The sequence below is a fragment of the Pseudorasbora parva genome, chromosome 7, assembly GCF_024679245.1.
Source record: "Pseudorasbora parva isolate DD20220531a chromosome 7, ASM2467924v1, whole genome shotgun sequence".
In the NCBI taxonomy this organism is placed as follows: Eukaryota; Metazoa; Chordata; class Actinopteri; order Cypriniformes; family Gobionidae; genus Pseudorasbora; species Pseudorasbora parva.
The window spans coordinates 41,315,511-41,332,888 of record NC_090178.1 but is presented as its reverse complement, the minus strand read 5'-3'; the positions used below and the strand labels follow the sequence as shown (position 1 = coordinate 41,332,888).

Here is a 17,378-nt window from a genome sequence, read left to right as displayed (position 1 = left end):
CAGCTTACATTACAGTGTTAATTTTTACATGAAGCACATTTTTAATATTTCAAGCTGTATAAATTAACATTTACATCTATTTGTTTAGCAGATGCTTTTATCCAAAGGGACTTACAAACTAAATTATTACATTAAGAATATATTAAGAATTTAACATTTAACAATAAATTATTAACAAAACAAAAGTATCATTATAGTTTGTTGTTAAACTTATATTAACAAATTGTATCTTATTGTAGAGTGTACCATTACATTTTGCTGAAAACCATGATGCCTGTTTCTGGGACAATCAAGTTTTATTTGCATAATTTTCATAATCCTTAGTGTCATACAGAATTTAAATAATAAACTGTAGCATATTAAATTGAATTTAAACTATTTATGTAATAATAATATTATTAACAACATTGGATCCACTTTATAATAGGTGTCTTTAACTACTATGTACTAACATTTAAATAAATAATTTGATAAAGTGCAGTTATTGTGTACTTATATGTTTTTACATTGTACTTAAATGTTTTTATATTAGCTGCATTTACATCTGTAATTCATTTCTGTATTTACATTTATAATTACACTGTTGACCTCTCCATTACACCTAACCCTACACATAAACTGACCCACACCACCACACCTGACCCTAACGTTACCCGTATCCCACCTCAGTATCAGCAAAAGTGTTTTACAATACAATATGATCACAATAAGTACAGTGTACGTATTTTTTTGTATGTAAGTACATAGTAGTTAAGGCCATCTAATATAAAGTGGGGCCACAATATTATTCATATTTCATTAATATAGATACATGCTTAATGCTTCATGTCCTCTTTGAAATAAACATGTGGCACTGAGTTCCTGATTGATTCCGTTCAAAGCGTAACTGTCAGAGTCACTGGAGCCAGTGTTCATTGTGACATACTCTTCCTAAACACCAGCGTCTGGAGACAGAATTATTATGTGCTAAATCAATATGTGCGATGCAGAATGTCAGTGGAATTCAAACATGTCGATTCGTCTAATTCTCAGCAACATTCCTGCTGGTCTGATTCATGTTTTCTTTTGATCTTTAAAACCTTCTGCCTAAATGCTTTAAAACAATGTATGCTATACAAAACAAACCACAGTAATGTTGTGAAATATTATTACGATTTAAAATTACTGTTTTTTGTAAATATATATTTAAAATTTATTTGTTTCGATGCAAAACTGAATTTTCAGTATCATTAATGGACTTTAGTGTCACCTTCAGAAGTATTTCTAATATGATGATTTGAACCTCAATAAATATTTTAGATATAAAAAATCAATAGATGCATGTTCTTTTTCAGGATTCTTTTATGAATAGAAAGTTCAAAATAACTTTTATTTGAAATAGAAATATGTTAATTCATTATATGAATAATGTCTTTACTGTCACTCTTTTGATAAATTGAATGCATCTTGAATTATTAATTTCTTTTTTTTTTTTATCTAACTGACCACAACAATTTAAATACAAAAAGACATGTTTGTAACATATGATATAGTTCAGATAGTAAAGTAAAATCATAATAGTGTTTAAAAAGCCCTCCAGGATAAGTAGGGGAAGGTTTCTTTTAAATAATATTTTTATTTATTTATTTATTTACACCATTATTGTTATTTCATAGTTTTACTATTAGTCTAACACATGGAAAAGTAAACAGTAAAAAAGTAAAAAGTAAATTATGAGAAGATGCATAAACATTTTGACTGTTAATGTGTGTATAATATATATATATATATATATAATGCAACATGTAAAATATGATGCAAATATACATTGTTGGTGTATAATTTGTATTAATATGAATGTGATATTGTAAATATATATTGCATTGATATGATTGTGATAATGTCTATATATATATAGACTACAGTGAGTTCAGTGCATTGAATTCAGAGCTGCTCTATGTGGTGTGTGTAAAGGTGTTGAATCTTTGCTCTTTTTTTCTCTCCAGGTCCTGGTCTGGTGTTCATTATTTACCCAGAAGCCATTGCTACACTACCAGGTTCATCAGTGTGGGCTGTCATTTTTTTCATCATGCTGCTCACTTTAGGAATCGACAGTGCTGTGAGTTCATGTGATAGACTTATTTTGTCCATCTTCACCTGCTCAATCTGAAGCAAAACTCCAGGTTGCATACTTACTGTATCGACATGATGAATGGATGCTAATAAACACGGTTAATCCACCAGTGTAACCAACGCAAAATCTGCTTTTCAGATGGGAGGAATGGAGTCAGTGATCACAGGACTCATCGACGAATTCAAATTCCTGCACAAACATCGAGAGCTCTTCACGCTTTTCATCGTAGTTTCCACGTTCCTCATCTCTCTCTTCTGTGTCACAAACGTATGTGAGAGACAAACAGTCCTTTAGTCATCTAATGAGCTTCTCATTTGATTATGAAGACTCTCAAAGACGTGTCGAATCTCTGTTCATCATGATCATGTTCTTCTCTTTGGTTTCATCTCATTTCACTTCTCTCTCCAGGGCGGCATCTATGTGTTTACCCTGTTGGACCACTTTGCCGCTGGGACATCGATTCTGTTTGGAGTGTTGATTGAGGCCATCGGCATCGCCTGGTTCTACGGTGAGGCTGATTCCTCTTCTTACATGTCCAGTGAAGCTGATGTGGCATTAGGGCTCTGATGGCCTTTCAGACGGCTGTGCTCCAGGGCAACTCGCGCTCATTAAGCTCCCAGGGGTCCTGATATGTGGCTTATGGACTCATATCTGTCTGGAATGCTCTGGTTTACTCTTCTTCACAAGGATTTGAAAAACCACATATGAATTTGCCATTCAATTTTGACTCTATATTGACCTATTCGAAATAAAGGAAACATTTTTATTCAGTTGAACCTGATGCACTAAAAATAACAAAAACTAAAAATGAAATAAAAATGAATAAATTATATATAGGGATGCAAAAAAAAAAAAAAAATACAACTAATAAAAATGACAAAACACAGTTAAATTAATAAAACTTTACCTTAAATTTAAATAAATATAGGAAATATAAAAATAAATATCTCTATTATACAAAAATAACAATGGTTAAAATAACTAAAGCAGGATTGAAGCAGTGATGTTAAAAGCTTATTTTAAATTATCATATAGCGACAATTTTGGCAGATCATTATTATAGTTTATAGAATTAAATAAGACTTAATTAATTAATTTTATTTGTATAATTAGTTGAATAACTTAGATCATAATTTTAGTCTCCCCAACTGAGCAAGCCAAGCCAAAGGCGACACTGGCAAGGAACCAAAACTCCATCAGGGCATGATGGAGAAAAATAAACCTTGGGAGAAACCAGACTCAGTCGGGGTGCCAGTTCTCCTCTGGCCTATTAACACACCGTGTATGATTATTATTCTGGCAACCTTACAGGTCAGAAATCATATTAGATCGGAATATTCAAAATGTCTGCGTATCAGGGTTTATTGAGGATGATGCGTCTATTATACAAGAATATAAATATTTGAAAGATTGGAGTCGTCGCGCCGGAGACGGATTTATTGAGATGACAAATGCAAAAACAAAACAAAAAATTGACCCACTTTATATTAGGTGGCCTTAACTACAATGTACTATTGTATGTATTGTGTACACATGTTTTTACATTGTACTTACATTTTCAAAAATACCTACATGTAATTACGTCTGTAATTAATTTCTATAGTTACATTTGTAATTACACAGTTGGCCCTACCTTTACACCTGACCCTACCCACCACACCTGTCCTTAACTCTACCCGTATCCCACCACAATATCAGCAAATGTTTTTTGCAATACAGTTTGAACACAGTAAGTACAATGTACTTATTTTTGATGTACGTACATAGTACTTAAGGCCACCTAATATAAAGAGGGGCCCAAAAAACACGGGATTCATATTCGGGTATTCGTAGAAATTAATATGCAATCACCTCCTAGTAAAATAAATGAGTTTCCCATGACATCTGAATAGTTAGTCAGAGCGGATATTTTCACTTTTGGTGCAAAACAGAGGCTTTTTTTTTATCTGTCTAAAGAGGAAGAGCTACCTTGGATTTCTTAATAATTTAAATATAGCTTAGGTGACATTTGGCTAACTGTGCTAAGGGTGGACATAGACTATTTTGGTTACATAATATGATTGTATCCTGAAAATGATGGTCAGAAATTATTTTCAAATAACCCCTAAATGTTCCACGCATTGACTTTTTCCTCAAAAAGCAATTTGTTTGCCTTTGGCAAACTGGTCAGAGGAATGAACTTTGCAAAACAACCTAAGGCAAAAATGATTCTTGGAGACCTGAACTTCAGCATGACTCCATAAGCTCGGACTGAGAGATCAGCATCAGAGAGCAATGTTTGAACCTCTGGATCTTGAGGCAGCAGGTCACAGGCTGCTGCTGTCAGTCAGGCCATGACCAACCAGCCTCAGGCTTCGGTGGCCTTTTTGGAAGTTCCATTTCCTGGCAAACACCTGTGCCTTTGGACCTCTGCTCATGACACAGCTCTGCTCTCCCTGTCGGCTGCATTCAGACATCAAACCTTGATCAAAGCCCTGCGGCCAACCAGACTCACAGAGCAAGCGATCTGCTATGCTTGGAAGCCACTATGAAGTTAGCTTCCAATCATTTTGTCATGTGCACTACTCAAAGTGACATTGTTTCATTGTTTCAACCCATATTCATACGTTAAAATATTATTTTGTGTCAAGTAGGCGTTTGAAGTATAAGGGATAGAGGGGACAATTTTCATATATCTTCTGTCATAACTCATGGCTACAACAAATCTGCATGCCATTTTTTGACACACAAAAAGAGAATGCCATTTTTTTTCCAAATGTTCCAAATGTAAACTACCAATCAAAATATTTGGGTCATTAAAGGACAACTCCGGTGAGAAATGAACCTAGGGGTAATTAACAGATGGTTACAGAGTAGATCGTTCTCTGGGATGCGTTTTCATGAAAATCGAATGTAAAGAGTTTTATCTCTAAAAACAGATTAGCTTATAACACTAGTCTATGGGGCACACAGTAGTGAAATTAAATCGCTAGTTAATACCACTAACAAGGCTCAAAATAGCCTCACACTAACACAGTAGCATAATGAGGGTCCCTACATGCAAACCGAAGCATTGAGAACTTTGTAAGAGTACAAACAGTTTAATAAAAAGACACTTTATAAACATAGTACATTACGCGTTCATGGACAGGCGCCATCTTGGAAAACAGTCTCGACTCATCGAGCCATGAGTGCTCTGCTAAGTGATGAACTGTGACTTGGAATCTCATATGGTCCGTTGTTTCCGGAAGAAAACACTGAACACAACAGAGAAAATAAATAAATAAAACTAAAAATGTCCATGTTATTACATTTCACAAACTTAATTCCTATCGACCAGCTCACTTAGAACAGCGCTCGTGGATCGATTAGTCGAGACTGTTTTCCAAGATGGTGCCTGTCCGTGAACGCGTAAGGGACGATGTTTATAAATTATCTTCTTATTAAACTGTTTGTACACTTACAAAGTTCTCAATGCTTCGGTTTGCATGTAGGGACCCTCATTATGCGACCGTGTTAGTGTGAGGCTATTTTGAGCCTTGTTAGTGGTATTAACTAGCGATTTAATTTTACCACCCTGTGTCTACCCTGTGCCCCATAGACTAGCGTTATAAGCTAATCTGTTTTTAAAGATACAACTCTTTACATTCGATTTTCATTAAAACGCATCCCAGAGAACGATCTACTCTGTAACCATCTGTTAATTACCCCTAGGTTCATTTCTCACCGGAGTTGTCCTTTAAGATTTTTTATTTTATTTTTATTTTTTATATACAGCAAGTTTGCATTACATTGATTACAACAGTAAATTGAGTGAAAAACGCCGTCGCTTTGAACTTTATGTTCATCAAAAGGATTCTGTTCCATAAAAATATAAAGCTGTGTTAAATATTGATGATACTAATAAATGCTTCTTGAGCAGCAAATCAACATTTTCGAATGATTTCTGAAGAATCATGTGACACTGAAGTAATGATGCTGAAAATTCAGCTTTGCATCAAATAAATACATTACTTTTTAAAATATATTAGCAAACAGTTATTTAAATGGAACAAATATTTCACAGTATTATATACATATTATACTGATTTTACTGTATTTTTGATCAAATAAATTTAACCTTTGGTGAGCAGAAGAGACTTTTTTCAAAAACATTTTTAAAATCTTACTGACACTTTTTTTTTTGCTGAAATAAATGGAACTGATGGCTTCAATTAGATATTTTAATGAAAAACACAAGTAATTTTAAAGTAAGATTTCAATGCAGTTATACAATTTTTAATTCTTACCTTTTGTTACATATCTCTGATTTGTATGATAGAAGCTGCAGTATCAGCAACATTCATGTACATATTTAACAAACACCCTAAATAGATATTAGTTTAGATTCAGGTATCAAGGTATCAACAGTTTGGTTAGCAGAAGATACATATTTGACAGGAAATAAAGACTAAACTAAACTAAATTTGAGCTTAACCTTCAGGACATTTACCAACATTTATGTTTTTAGGTGTGGATCGCTTCAGTGATGATATCCAGGAGATGATTGGTCAGAGACCCGGCCTCTACTGGAGACTGTGCTGGAAGTTTGTTAGCCCGTGTTTCCTCTTGGTAAGTTTAACAATCACGATTCCTCTGTTAATAACAGTGCAAATAATTCCATGCCATTTGTATCAAGGAAACCTCTTTTTTACCATAAAATTACTTGTTTTCTTTTCCCTTAATTCAGTTCATGGTTGTTGTCAGTTTTGCGACGTTCAACCCTCCCAAGTATGGTTCCTATTATTTCCCCACTTGGGCTACGATGGTGGGTTGGTGTCTGTCCATATCGTCTATGATCATGGTTCCTCTCTACGCCATTTACAAGTTCTGTTCTCTGCCTGGAAGCTTTTGTGATGTAAGTATTCCAAAAGGTGAAATAGCAAAAACTTTATCGAGATGCATTGTCATCACATTTATTTTTGTAGCGCTTTATACAAAACAAATAGTTTCAAAGCAAACTATGCAGACTTCAATGACTTCAATTAAAAACCACTTCAATGTCAGCTGTAAAACAGATCTACTGAAGACAATAGGGTGATTATTCAGCTCAATTCAGTTCAATGACATTGACGCTACAAAGTTAGTGTCACTATCAATTGAGCTCAATTAATTTCAAATTTTGTTCTCATCCAATAGAAGGTATGCACATGATGTCACAGTTGGTGGGAGTCTCTAGGGTTACACCCACTGAGTGGCATGCAGCATTAGGCCCCGATGTGCGCTGTGGGTTTTTTATGTTCCTTTTAAGTCAAATCAATGTAACGGTCAACACAACGGAAGGCCCGCCTCTCCATTCATTCGATTGGACAAAAGAAAATAAACGCGATGACGTCGGGCGCTTTTCCACTCAGAGTTGAGTTTTTTTCAACTTCATGCGATCAGAGCGCTCCTTCAAAAAACACGAGGTGCAGCAAGCGGTTAAAATGCGAGGTGCCCAGGTGCGCGCATAACGCTCTCTGCCAACCGAAATCCATTCAAAAAAGGCACCTCTCTCTGCAAAAATGCATTCTGTGTGATCAGGGCCTTAGAGTTCAGATTGAATGCTGTAAATTTGCGATCAGAGAAACAGGATCTAAACCAGGTGAGAGGGACACGAGTAATACCAATAGAGATTAATCTATCTAAAAAACAGCTATATCACCGTTTCCCATTGAAGCTAAGCAGGGCTGAGAATGCTCAGTACCTGGATGGAAGACCTTGAAAAACTAGGTTGCTGCTTGAAGAGGTATGAGTGAGGCAGCCGGAGGGCTCACTCTGTGGTCTGTGTGGATCCTAACACCCCAGTTTGGTTATGGGGAAGCACAGTATGAGACTAAATATGGTCAAAACAAAGGTCCTGGCTCTCTGTGGTCATTAAAAATCCCAGGATGTCCTTCAGATAAAGAGTAGGGGTGTAACCCCAGCATCCTGGCCAAATTTGCAATTGGCCTCTGTCCATCATGACCTCCTAATCATCTCCATATAAACTGATTGGCTTCATCACTCTGTCTCCTCTCCACCAATCATCTGGTGTGTGGTATGTGTTCTGGCGCAATATGGCTGCAGTCGCATTATCCAGGTGGATGCTGCACATTGGTGGTGGTTGAGGATATTCCCGCTTTCTGTATAAAGCACTTTGAGTACCCAGAAAAGAGCTATATAAATGTAACAATTATTAATTATAAAATAACTTGATTAGAAATGGTATCGAAGGCTACGTTCTGGGATCAGCCATCAACAACTGATCATTGGTAACTTTTACCATGGCAGCCTTTGTACTATGTAATGTATGGAAACCATACTAAAATTGTTCAAACAGATTTTCCAACATGGATAGTACAAATAGATGCAACAAGCTATATAGAGAAGCAAATATATCACTGCAATTTGCAGAAACAACTGGAAACATTCAATTACAGTTACCATTTTGTTTCCGATGTTTTGGGGTAAAATCATAAACTAGGTTATATTTTATATCTTATATTCTGCATCACTGTCATTATTCATTATAATGAGCCTTGAATTTGGAGGATGTTTGGACAATGTTAGATAAAGCCAGGTTTCCTTACAAAGCAAATCAACTAAGTTTTTGTCTTATGGTAACAGCTATGCAGGTAACTTCAAAACTTCTGCAAAATATATTAGAATTTCCAGAATATTCATTGATGTCCTCATCGCTTTAATTTAATCAACAAACCCTGTCTTTAAGTAAGACCAAGCGTAAAGTCAAGTGTATCACCCTGTAGCCCAAGACTGGTTTCCCACTGAAGAATGCCTCATTCATTTATTCAAGCAGGGCTGAGCCTGGTCAGTACCTGGATGGGAGACCAACTGGGAAAACCAGATAGCTGCTGGTAGAGGTGTTAGTGAGGCCAGCAGGAGGTGCTCACCCTGTGGTCTGTGTGGGTCTTAACACCCCAGTATAGTGATGGGGACAGAGCACCGTCTTTCGGATGAGACGTTAAACCGAGGTCCTGACTCTCTGTGGTTATTAAAAATCTCATGGTACTTCTCGTAAAGAGTAGTAGCAGTGTCCTGGCCAAATTCCCTTGATTGGCCCTTACCAATCATGGTCTTCTAAAATTCCCATACACTGCATTGGCTGTATCACCCTCTCTCCTCTCCACCTACCGCTGGTGTGTGGTCAGCGCACTGGCGCTGTTGTACTGTGGCTGCCGTCGCATCATCCAAGGGGATGCTACACACTGGCGGTGGTTGAGGAGAGACCCCTTTCATGAGTGTAAAGCGCTTTGGGTGCACAGTAGTACATATGAAAGCGCTATATAAATCCCTCATTCATTCATTCATTCAAGTTAAATTTATTTGTATAGTGTTTCTCAATACAGCTTCACAAAAAGGTCATTGTTATGTCTATACAAGTTACAAGTGCTTTAACAAGTTAAAGGGCTGGGCGATATGACGATATATGACAATGATATAAGTGATCCACCACAATCACTTGGGAATGCGTATCAATAGTACAAGTGTGCAATGTCCTGGAATGTACACAAGACATTGCATGCTTGTATTATTGATATGCATTTTCGTGTATTCGGCCTTAAGTGATTATCTGGATTTATAGCAGGGGTCCCCAATCTCGGTCCTGGAGGGCCACTGTCCTGCAGAGTTTAGCTCCAACCCCAATCAAACATTCCTGAACCAGCTAATCAATGTCTTACTAGGGCCTATAAAGGCATTGATTAGCTGGTTCAGGTGTGTTTGATTGGGGTTGGAGCTAAACTCGGCAGGACAGTGGCCCTCCAGGACCGAGTTTGGGGACCCCTGATTTATAGTGTTGTTTGTACGAGTGTGCAATGTCGTGGAATGTATACGCCAAAACTCATTTTGGCGTGCATATGATACGCTGTTTTTCGCGTGCATATGATACGTACTTTATGGCGTAAATATGACACGCTCTTGGGTAGGTTTAGGGTGGTGGGGCGTATATATGACACGCGCTTGGGTAGGTTTAGGGTGGTGGGGCGTATATATGACACGCTCGTGGGTAGGTTTAGGGTGGTGGGGCGTATATATGACACGCGCTTGGGTAGGTTTAGGGTGGTGGGGCGTATATATGACACGCTCTTGGGTAGGTTTAGGGTAGTGGGGTGGGGGGTTCGTATGTATAATACGCCATAAAGTGCGTATCATTTGCACGCGAAAAACAGCGTATCATATGCACGCCAAAATGAGTTTTGGCGTATACATTCCACGACATTGCACACTCGTACTATTTATACGCATTTTTCGTGAGATCCGGCTGTGTTTAACAGATACAATGTTTACAGGCTTTTCTCTATATCTCCCCGGCATCGATAAATGTCATGAAATGTATATCACTGGTTCTTTGGTAAGTTGTAAAGGTCAATGTTGAGTCCAAGCAGATAATTGTTGGTTTTACTCCCGTTTTCCCAACTAAAACCATCCATGTTGCAGGATGCTTTGCCGCTCAAACCAGCTCTCAGGGAGCATGTCCCAGCAGGAAAAGTCACATCAATGCATACCTTCTGTAGTTTCAGAGCAGCTGAATCGATAATATCACTCAATTTTCATTTACTTTTTTTTTTAAATTAATAATTGCTACTACTAATTGAACCACTTCTAAACATTAATCACTATGCAGAAATCATAATGCATTGTTGTTTATATTAACATCCTTCACTCTCGGAAAAAAAAGGTACAGTGGAGGTACAATGTTGTTCCCCGGGGACCGAAACATGTAACTGTACCTTTAAAGATACACAATTGGTCCTTAGGGTACAATTATACAATTGTTTTCCTCAGTTCGGTCCTAGTGAGTTTCTGTCCTGCAGAGTTTGTTTCCCACCCTGACAAACATCTATAGAAGATCTTATTGAGAATAAACAGGTTCAGATGTTGCTGTTTTATTGAAAATGTTTGGTCACCATTATGGAGATTAGTGTTTCCTTTAGTTGAGCAGTTTGACTTGGCTTTTTATGTAAGTTTGTGTTATAGTTTCAAAAAAAACATAATTGTTCAAAACAAAAGAAGCCATAAACAAACTGTATCATGAATAATGTTTGACTAAACTCATTACTAAATGAAAATAATAACAAAGATTATTCACCAACAATACTTTCTTGCCACAGATCAGACATTATAAACTTAGATTTTTTTTACATTCTAAGGAGGACATTTTAGACCCACACATATATCAAGAATCAGCATTTGAATCTCAACAATGGTGACATACTTAATGCTGCAATGCATGCTGGGAGCCATGCGTTTTATACTGTGGTGGCTTAGAAGGGTTGGAGCTAAACTCTGGAGGACATCAAATATCTAGGACTGAACTTGCCTACCCCTGACTTAGAGGTACAAAAATGTACCCTTAAGTGACGGCCACTTGTACCTTAAAAGGTACAATTTTGTACTCTTTTTTTGACAGTGTTGCATTCATCTTGTTGTTTCCATGATTTTGTGTGAATGTGTTGTGCTATTATCTCGGCAGAAACTGGCTTATGCCATCACTCCAGAGACTGAACATCACTTGGTGGAGCGTGGGGAGGTCCGGCAGTTCACGGTAAGATCTTATTTCCAGGATCATGGGTGGAAAACAATCAGACAGCTGTTTCATGTGTAATAGGAAGATTACATAAATTTTATGGATGAACTTTTAATTATGCTAAACATGACATTTTACTGCAATTATCACAGATACAGTACATGACTTTTAGGGCAGTCCGATCCTCGGTGCAGATATGCTGGGAATGTTCTAGCCTAACTAATATTCCTCAATAAGAGCATCTGTAAACATTTGATCAGTGTGCCTGCTTTCACACGCTTAAAAGAAGATATTCTACAGTATATAGGAAATGAAAGGGTCCATAAGTAGAACATTTTAGGGGTTCCCATCACAGGATCATTTTATGTTTTTAAATTGAATTAATTAATTTAATTAATGAATACTACTTTCTAAAGAACATTTTGTTGGCATATAGGGTTCTTTAAAGCAGTGTTTTCTAACTGGCAGCATGTCTTAACAGATTGTTAGGTGTGACATCGAATTGATCAAATTCCAAAAGATATTTAAAAATAAATGCTACATATAAGAATATATCATTGCGCTGTCTGGCCGAAACCTTATATCTCTATATTTCGTCATTTTTGTTATTGGTCATCTTTGCGTCTGTATGTAATTTATTTAACCTCATATCTCCTTTGGCTCCTCAAACTGTCAGTCAACTGTCATAACTCCACCCCACCTTCAATTAGAATGTGCAGTTTGGAGATCTGCTTGTTTGCAAGGGAAAATAAAACTGAAGCTTGCGTAAGCACGCAAAAGCTGTTTTCTTTACTCAAGAAACAGTGTCCATAAAGGCTAATGTTTTTTTTTTTTTTTGTATTTTTTTGTATTTGAAGAGCGGAGGGTTGTCTAAGTCTTTACCATCTAGTTGAAGTAATATCCTGTTTATAGAACTTCTATTTTGTATCATGGGATTTTGATCATGCACTGAAAAACGTGTGTTGGAATTACATTATTTAATTGTGTACAATGGATCCCATATTAATTAATTGCGTTAAAGAAACATAAATTGTTCATGTAACTTCAACATTATGGAATGAATACATTTTAAGTGACTCGTTAAGTAATTTCAAAAAGTGAATTTTATATGACTCCATGTCATGATTCAGTTTCATATATTCATTCATCTGCTTCAATTTCTTATACTGTAATGTTTACAGTTGAATCAAAATACTGTACTAATTAGTTGACAAACATTTAGCTAACAATATCAAACATTATCATCTTAAATGCTAAGCATTAAAAGCTCTTTCAGTCAAGCCATTATGACATTAGTTGTATTAGTTCACATCTCCACAATGGTAACCCACAATAATTTTTGTTCTAATAATTCTAACATAATTGAATATTGAGCTCTATTTAACACAATCAAGTCTCCCCCTTTCTCATTTTGCCCATTTTCAGTTAATGCAACGCAAATCATTGATGTAACACAACACAGGCTACAGCTACACTAATCCGTTTTTCGTCTAAAAATGCTCCGCGTCCACACTATCATTTTCAATCGTTTTCCCAAAAATTTTCATCTACACTGAAATGTCTGAAAACGCTTACATCCCCGTACTGCACATGAGCAAATCCCAGATGCTTCGACTTCTTACTCGTTTATTTACTCTTAAATTTGGCACCAATGTCGAGAAATTTTTAAATTCACTGAGTTTTTTAAAAGTGTCTTTTTAAAAATAACTTTCCTATAGCTCAAACAGTAGAGCATGGCGCTAGCAACGCCAAGGTCATGGGATCGATTCCAGACCAGACATTCGATTCAAGCAGTAAAAAAATTCAGAGTGGGTTTACAAGAATACTAAGTGACCATATAGCCACAGTTCATTTTGTATCCAGTACGTTGATGAAAACATAATGCGATGCACTTCCTGCCTTTTGCCATTCGCTGGTAAAAAAAATACGTAACTCCATTTGATCTTGATTTTCATAAAATGTTAAAATTATAATGAGTCGTGCAAGTGTCTGATCATAGCTATACAAGCCACAATACCAACTTCGATGACTTGTACTTGTTTAAATAAATACATGGTTTCTGTCCAGCAGCGACGATATGTAAATCTGATGTTTTATCATCTCCAACAACATCATACTGTGAACTTATTGTGTTCCTATTTGACTTAAGCTCAACTTTCACATTCAATGCGAGTACTACTGTTAATATAATCTAGTTTTAAAATTTCATTTGAAGCAATGCATGTTTGTGCGATGTTATGTTTTTATATACAGGTGTGCCGTGGGATTTTTTACTTGTCAAAACTGTGCTGTGGCAACTGTGGGAAACACTGCTTTAAAGTTGAATCAAGAACACAGGATCGAACCTTTTTTTCTTAGGGTACATTTACAAGATAATGGTGTATTAAAAATGGATTGTATGTATATAGTATTTAGTAAAATGTATTTTTCGAATATAGACAAAAATATCAAAATTATGTTCACTTGGAGTCACATAAATGACTAAAAACACTGTATTATGCAGGGCAGGCTAGTTGGCGATGTGACTTTGTAAAGAAACATGACTTCACAAATGAACATTTTTGTACTTTAAAGGTGCAGTGTGTAGTATTTATGATGATCTATTGACAGAAATGCAATATAATATTCATACCTATGTTTTTTTTTTTCATGATGTATAAAGACCTATATGTTCTGTTATGATTTTATTTCATTACAGCCATATCTATCTTCATACACCGCGGGCTCCTTTACATTGTTATCGCAATTTTACGCCACTGTTTTTCTACAAAGCAATTGTCCCTCTCTGCTCCCTCCGATGATACTTTGTCCTGTGACGGCCACTGTAGCTTCTCTATGCGATTGCAATCACAACCTCACCACTAGATGTTGCTAAAATTTACACAGAGATGATAACGATAAAAGTTCGCATTTTCAGGCACGCAAAACGCATTAAGCTTTTTTTTTTTCTGAAAACGGTGTCATGTAAAAGATTCCTAAGAGTGCATATTTTTGTAAAGCAATTTCAAAATTACGCATTTTGTGAAAAGTGCTACATGACCATGACTTATTTCCCACAGCTTCAACACTGGCTGGTGGTTTGAGCGGCGCTCTACATGGAGGTAACAAAGGCACCGGAGGACCTGGCTTGACAAGAGCAGTGCGTGTCAGTGCCAACAGAAGCGTATTACTAGTTGTTCCTTTCTCGCATAATCGGACGTGGCTGTTTCGTGACTTCGATCACAATGTGGTTGACATTCTGTCAGTATCAGTTTTACTCTCAGTATACGATGACTGTTATGATGGCTGATGTTGTCCCCACTGACTGTTCGTTTATTAATGTTTATTTATTTCTTCTTTTTGTGATCAGAGTACAACTGAGCCTTATTTATAAATGTGATTGAAGTGTCAAAAACTGTACAAAATGCATCTTTAGCAACACTAAAGTTTAGAAGAGTGTAAATAGTGCTATTGCAAAAATAAATCTATCCTCTTTGTGTCTGAGAATTGCAAATGCCTTTATGAATGATCAGCAGGTTCAGTTGATCGCAACAAGTTTCATGCTTGCTTATATTATCGATCATATGCATTTTCGATACATATATGACGTCCCAGAGAAGAGCTCTCTTCACAGAATACTATATATTGCAATAAAGTTTAACCGTTGGTAACTTTGAATCTGTTTAAAGGGTGCCAACTGTTGCTCCATTTTGCAGAAAAATCCATCTGCAGGCAACAACATGCAATGGGTCAATCAATGATTCCTTTTGTGGGCTATTTGCATTCATCTTTGCATTTACTCCATGCGGTGGTAATCTTCCAAATGACAAAATACAGTGGCATTTATGGGTTTCTGTCACACGGAATGTTGTCATCCACAACTGTACTAATGGACTACTGGAGATTTATTTACATAAAAGTTTATTATGAATATTTGAAGTCTTTAAATTTAATGATTTCAGTGCCTGCTGAAATTTGTCAACTACTGAAATATCAATAAAGAGAGTTTATGTAAAAAAAAAAAAAAAAAAAGAAAAGAAAAAAAGACAAAGGAATTTGATTGTTTCTTAACACTAAAACCCTTCAGGTCATTGGAGTCAATCATTGTGGAAGAGAAGTGCTGATTTCATGCTGTGAACATATCACAAAATAGGCAATAATATGGAAAAAAAAACGGTGTCAAGATTCTACTAAAGCAAATTCAGTTAAGGACATTTTTTTGTACTGTATACCCCAAAATATTGTTTACAGTGTTGTGGAAGCTACTCTGAAACTGAAGCTTTACAAGCTAATTGTAAGTTAAAGTAGTTAAGTTACATTCAAGCTAGCATTTTGAAAAAGTAGTTAGCTACACTACAAGTTACGATCAAAAAGTAGTAGCTTCATTGAAACTACTTTTTTTTTTTTTTTTACACTGACAAATAACTTTGAATAATTAATGAATAATGTTATACTATTTGGGGTTTCAAGCAATATAGTTGATTTCAAAGAGTATAGTGTGAATTCAGGTTGATTGGGACACTTTTTCCCCCAGTCATTTCAAAGATCAGTCAGAATCATTTGAATAATTGATACAATAAACACAATAATCTAATATAGCCCATATCTCAAACTGACCGTCAAAGTGCAACATGACTAAAAATTTCACATCAGTGCAAGAATAAAATCTATGCAATATAAATTAAATATTCAGGAGTCAGGATTAGGTTTACCACCATCAAATAAACCAAATGTGGGACAATGCGAGAAATGTCACCAATACTAAAACATAACTTGAAACTGTTATATAATGTCTAAGTTAATAAAAACATTTGTATTAGCCTATGGGAAACGCAAAGCGGGACGGGTGGTCACTCTAAGGGTTAGTCTAAAATGCAGGTTAAACTCAAAGCACATGCAGTGATGGAGTGCAGCATTCTGAAAAGAAACTCTTGAATATCATGAGCTGCTCGCGTGAACGGTGCAGGCGCTTTGCTTGCATATTTATTTTCATTTCAAATGGTTTCGTTTAAAAGTGTACATTTCAAGCTTTTTATAGCCTACACATATATATCTCATGTCTGCGAGACAAGTAGCCTCTGAGTTTTGGTTTATTTACAATGTTGTTTTACGCTGAGCAGCTCAGGAGTGAAGCGTGTCTGCATAGAGCGGATTATTGAGCTGAGCGTCCGTCACACCGCTCAGCTCCGCTCCTTACAGGCTCGTTCTCGTCGCTCGTCAGAAAAACGGAAAGTAGCTTTTGGTCTCTCTACTCCGCTACTTGCTGTATAATGTAGTTAGCTACTGGAAAAGCTACACTGTTTTAAAAGTAAATGAGCTACTGACAAGCTACTGAACAATTTAGTTAAGCTAGCGTCGCTACTTGTAGCTCGCTACTGCCCAACACTGATTGTTTATACATTGTTCTCTGAACATTTATTTCTGAAACATTTTAGTTGGATGTTCATCTAAGATACGTTAAATGTTTATACTTGTTTCAGAACATTTTAAACATTAAAAAGTAGGCTACTGTTCCTATAATGTTTGCAAAATTTTTCAGTACATGGAATATTCCCTTAATGTTTGCGTAACCATAAATGCAAAGCCTAATACACTAGCAAAATGTTCTTAGAACATGTTTTGTAAGCTGGGTATAACAGATACTTACAATGGAGTCCCAAACAGTAACTCCATCAGGTTGGAAACTATAAACAAATCTGAAATATTTTTCAAGAAAATTCTCAGCCTTTTGTTCATTCATTGTTCTACTACAACACTTCC

General features: G+C 36.2%; 1 protein-coding gene across 1 annotated transcript in view; it reads left to right on the top strand.

The window, feature by feature from the left end:
* The window catches only part of slc6a3 (solute carrier family 6 member 3), a 40,885-nt gene extending 25,305 nt beyond the window's left edge, over positions 1–15,580 (top strand). Inside the window, 7 exon segments of the mRNA XM_067449246.1 lie at positions 1,986–2,098; positions 2,252–2,380; positions 2,522–2,621; positions 6,603–6,703; positions 6,822–6,989; positions 11,586–11,657; positions 14,699–15,580. Of these exon segments, the coding sequence (XP_067305347.1) occupies positions 1,986–2,098; positions 2,252–2,380; positions 2,522–2,621; positions 6,603–6,703; positions 6,822–6,989; positions 11,586–11,657; positions 14,699–14,722 (707 nt within the window). The 3' untranslated portion in view covers positions 14,723–15,580.
* Positions 15,581–17,378: the final 1,798 nt, after the last annotated feature.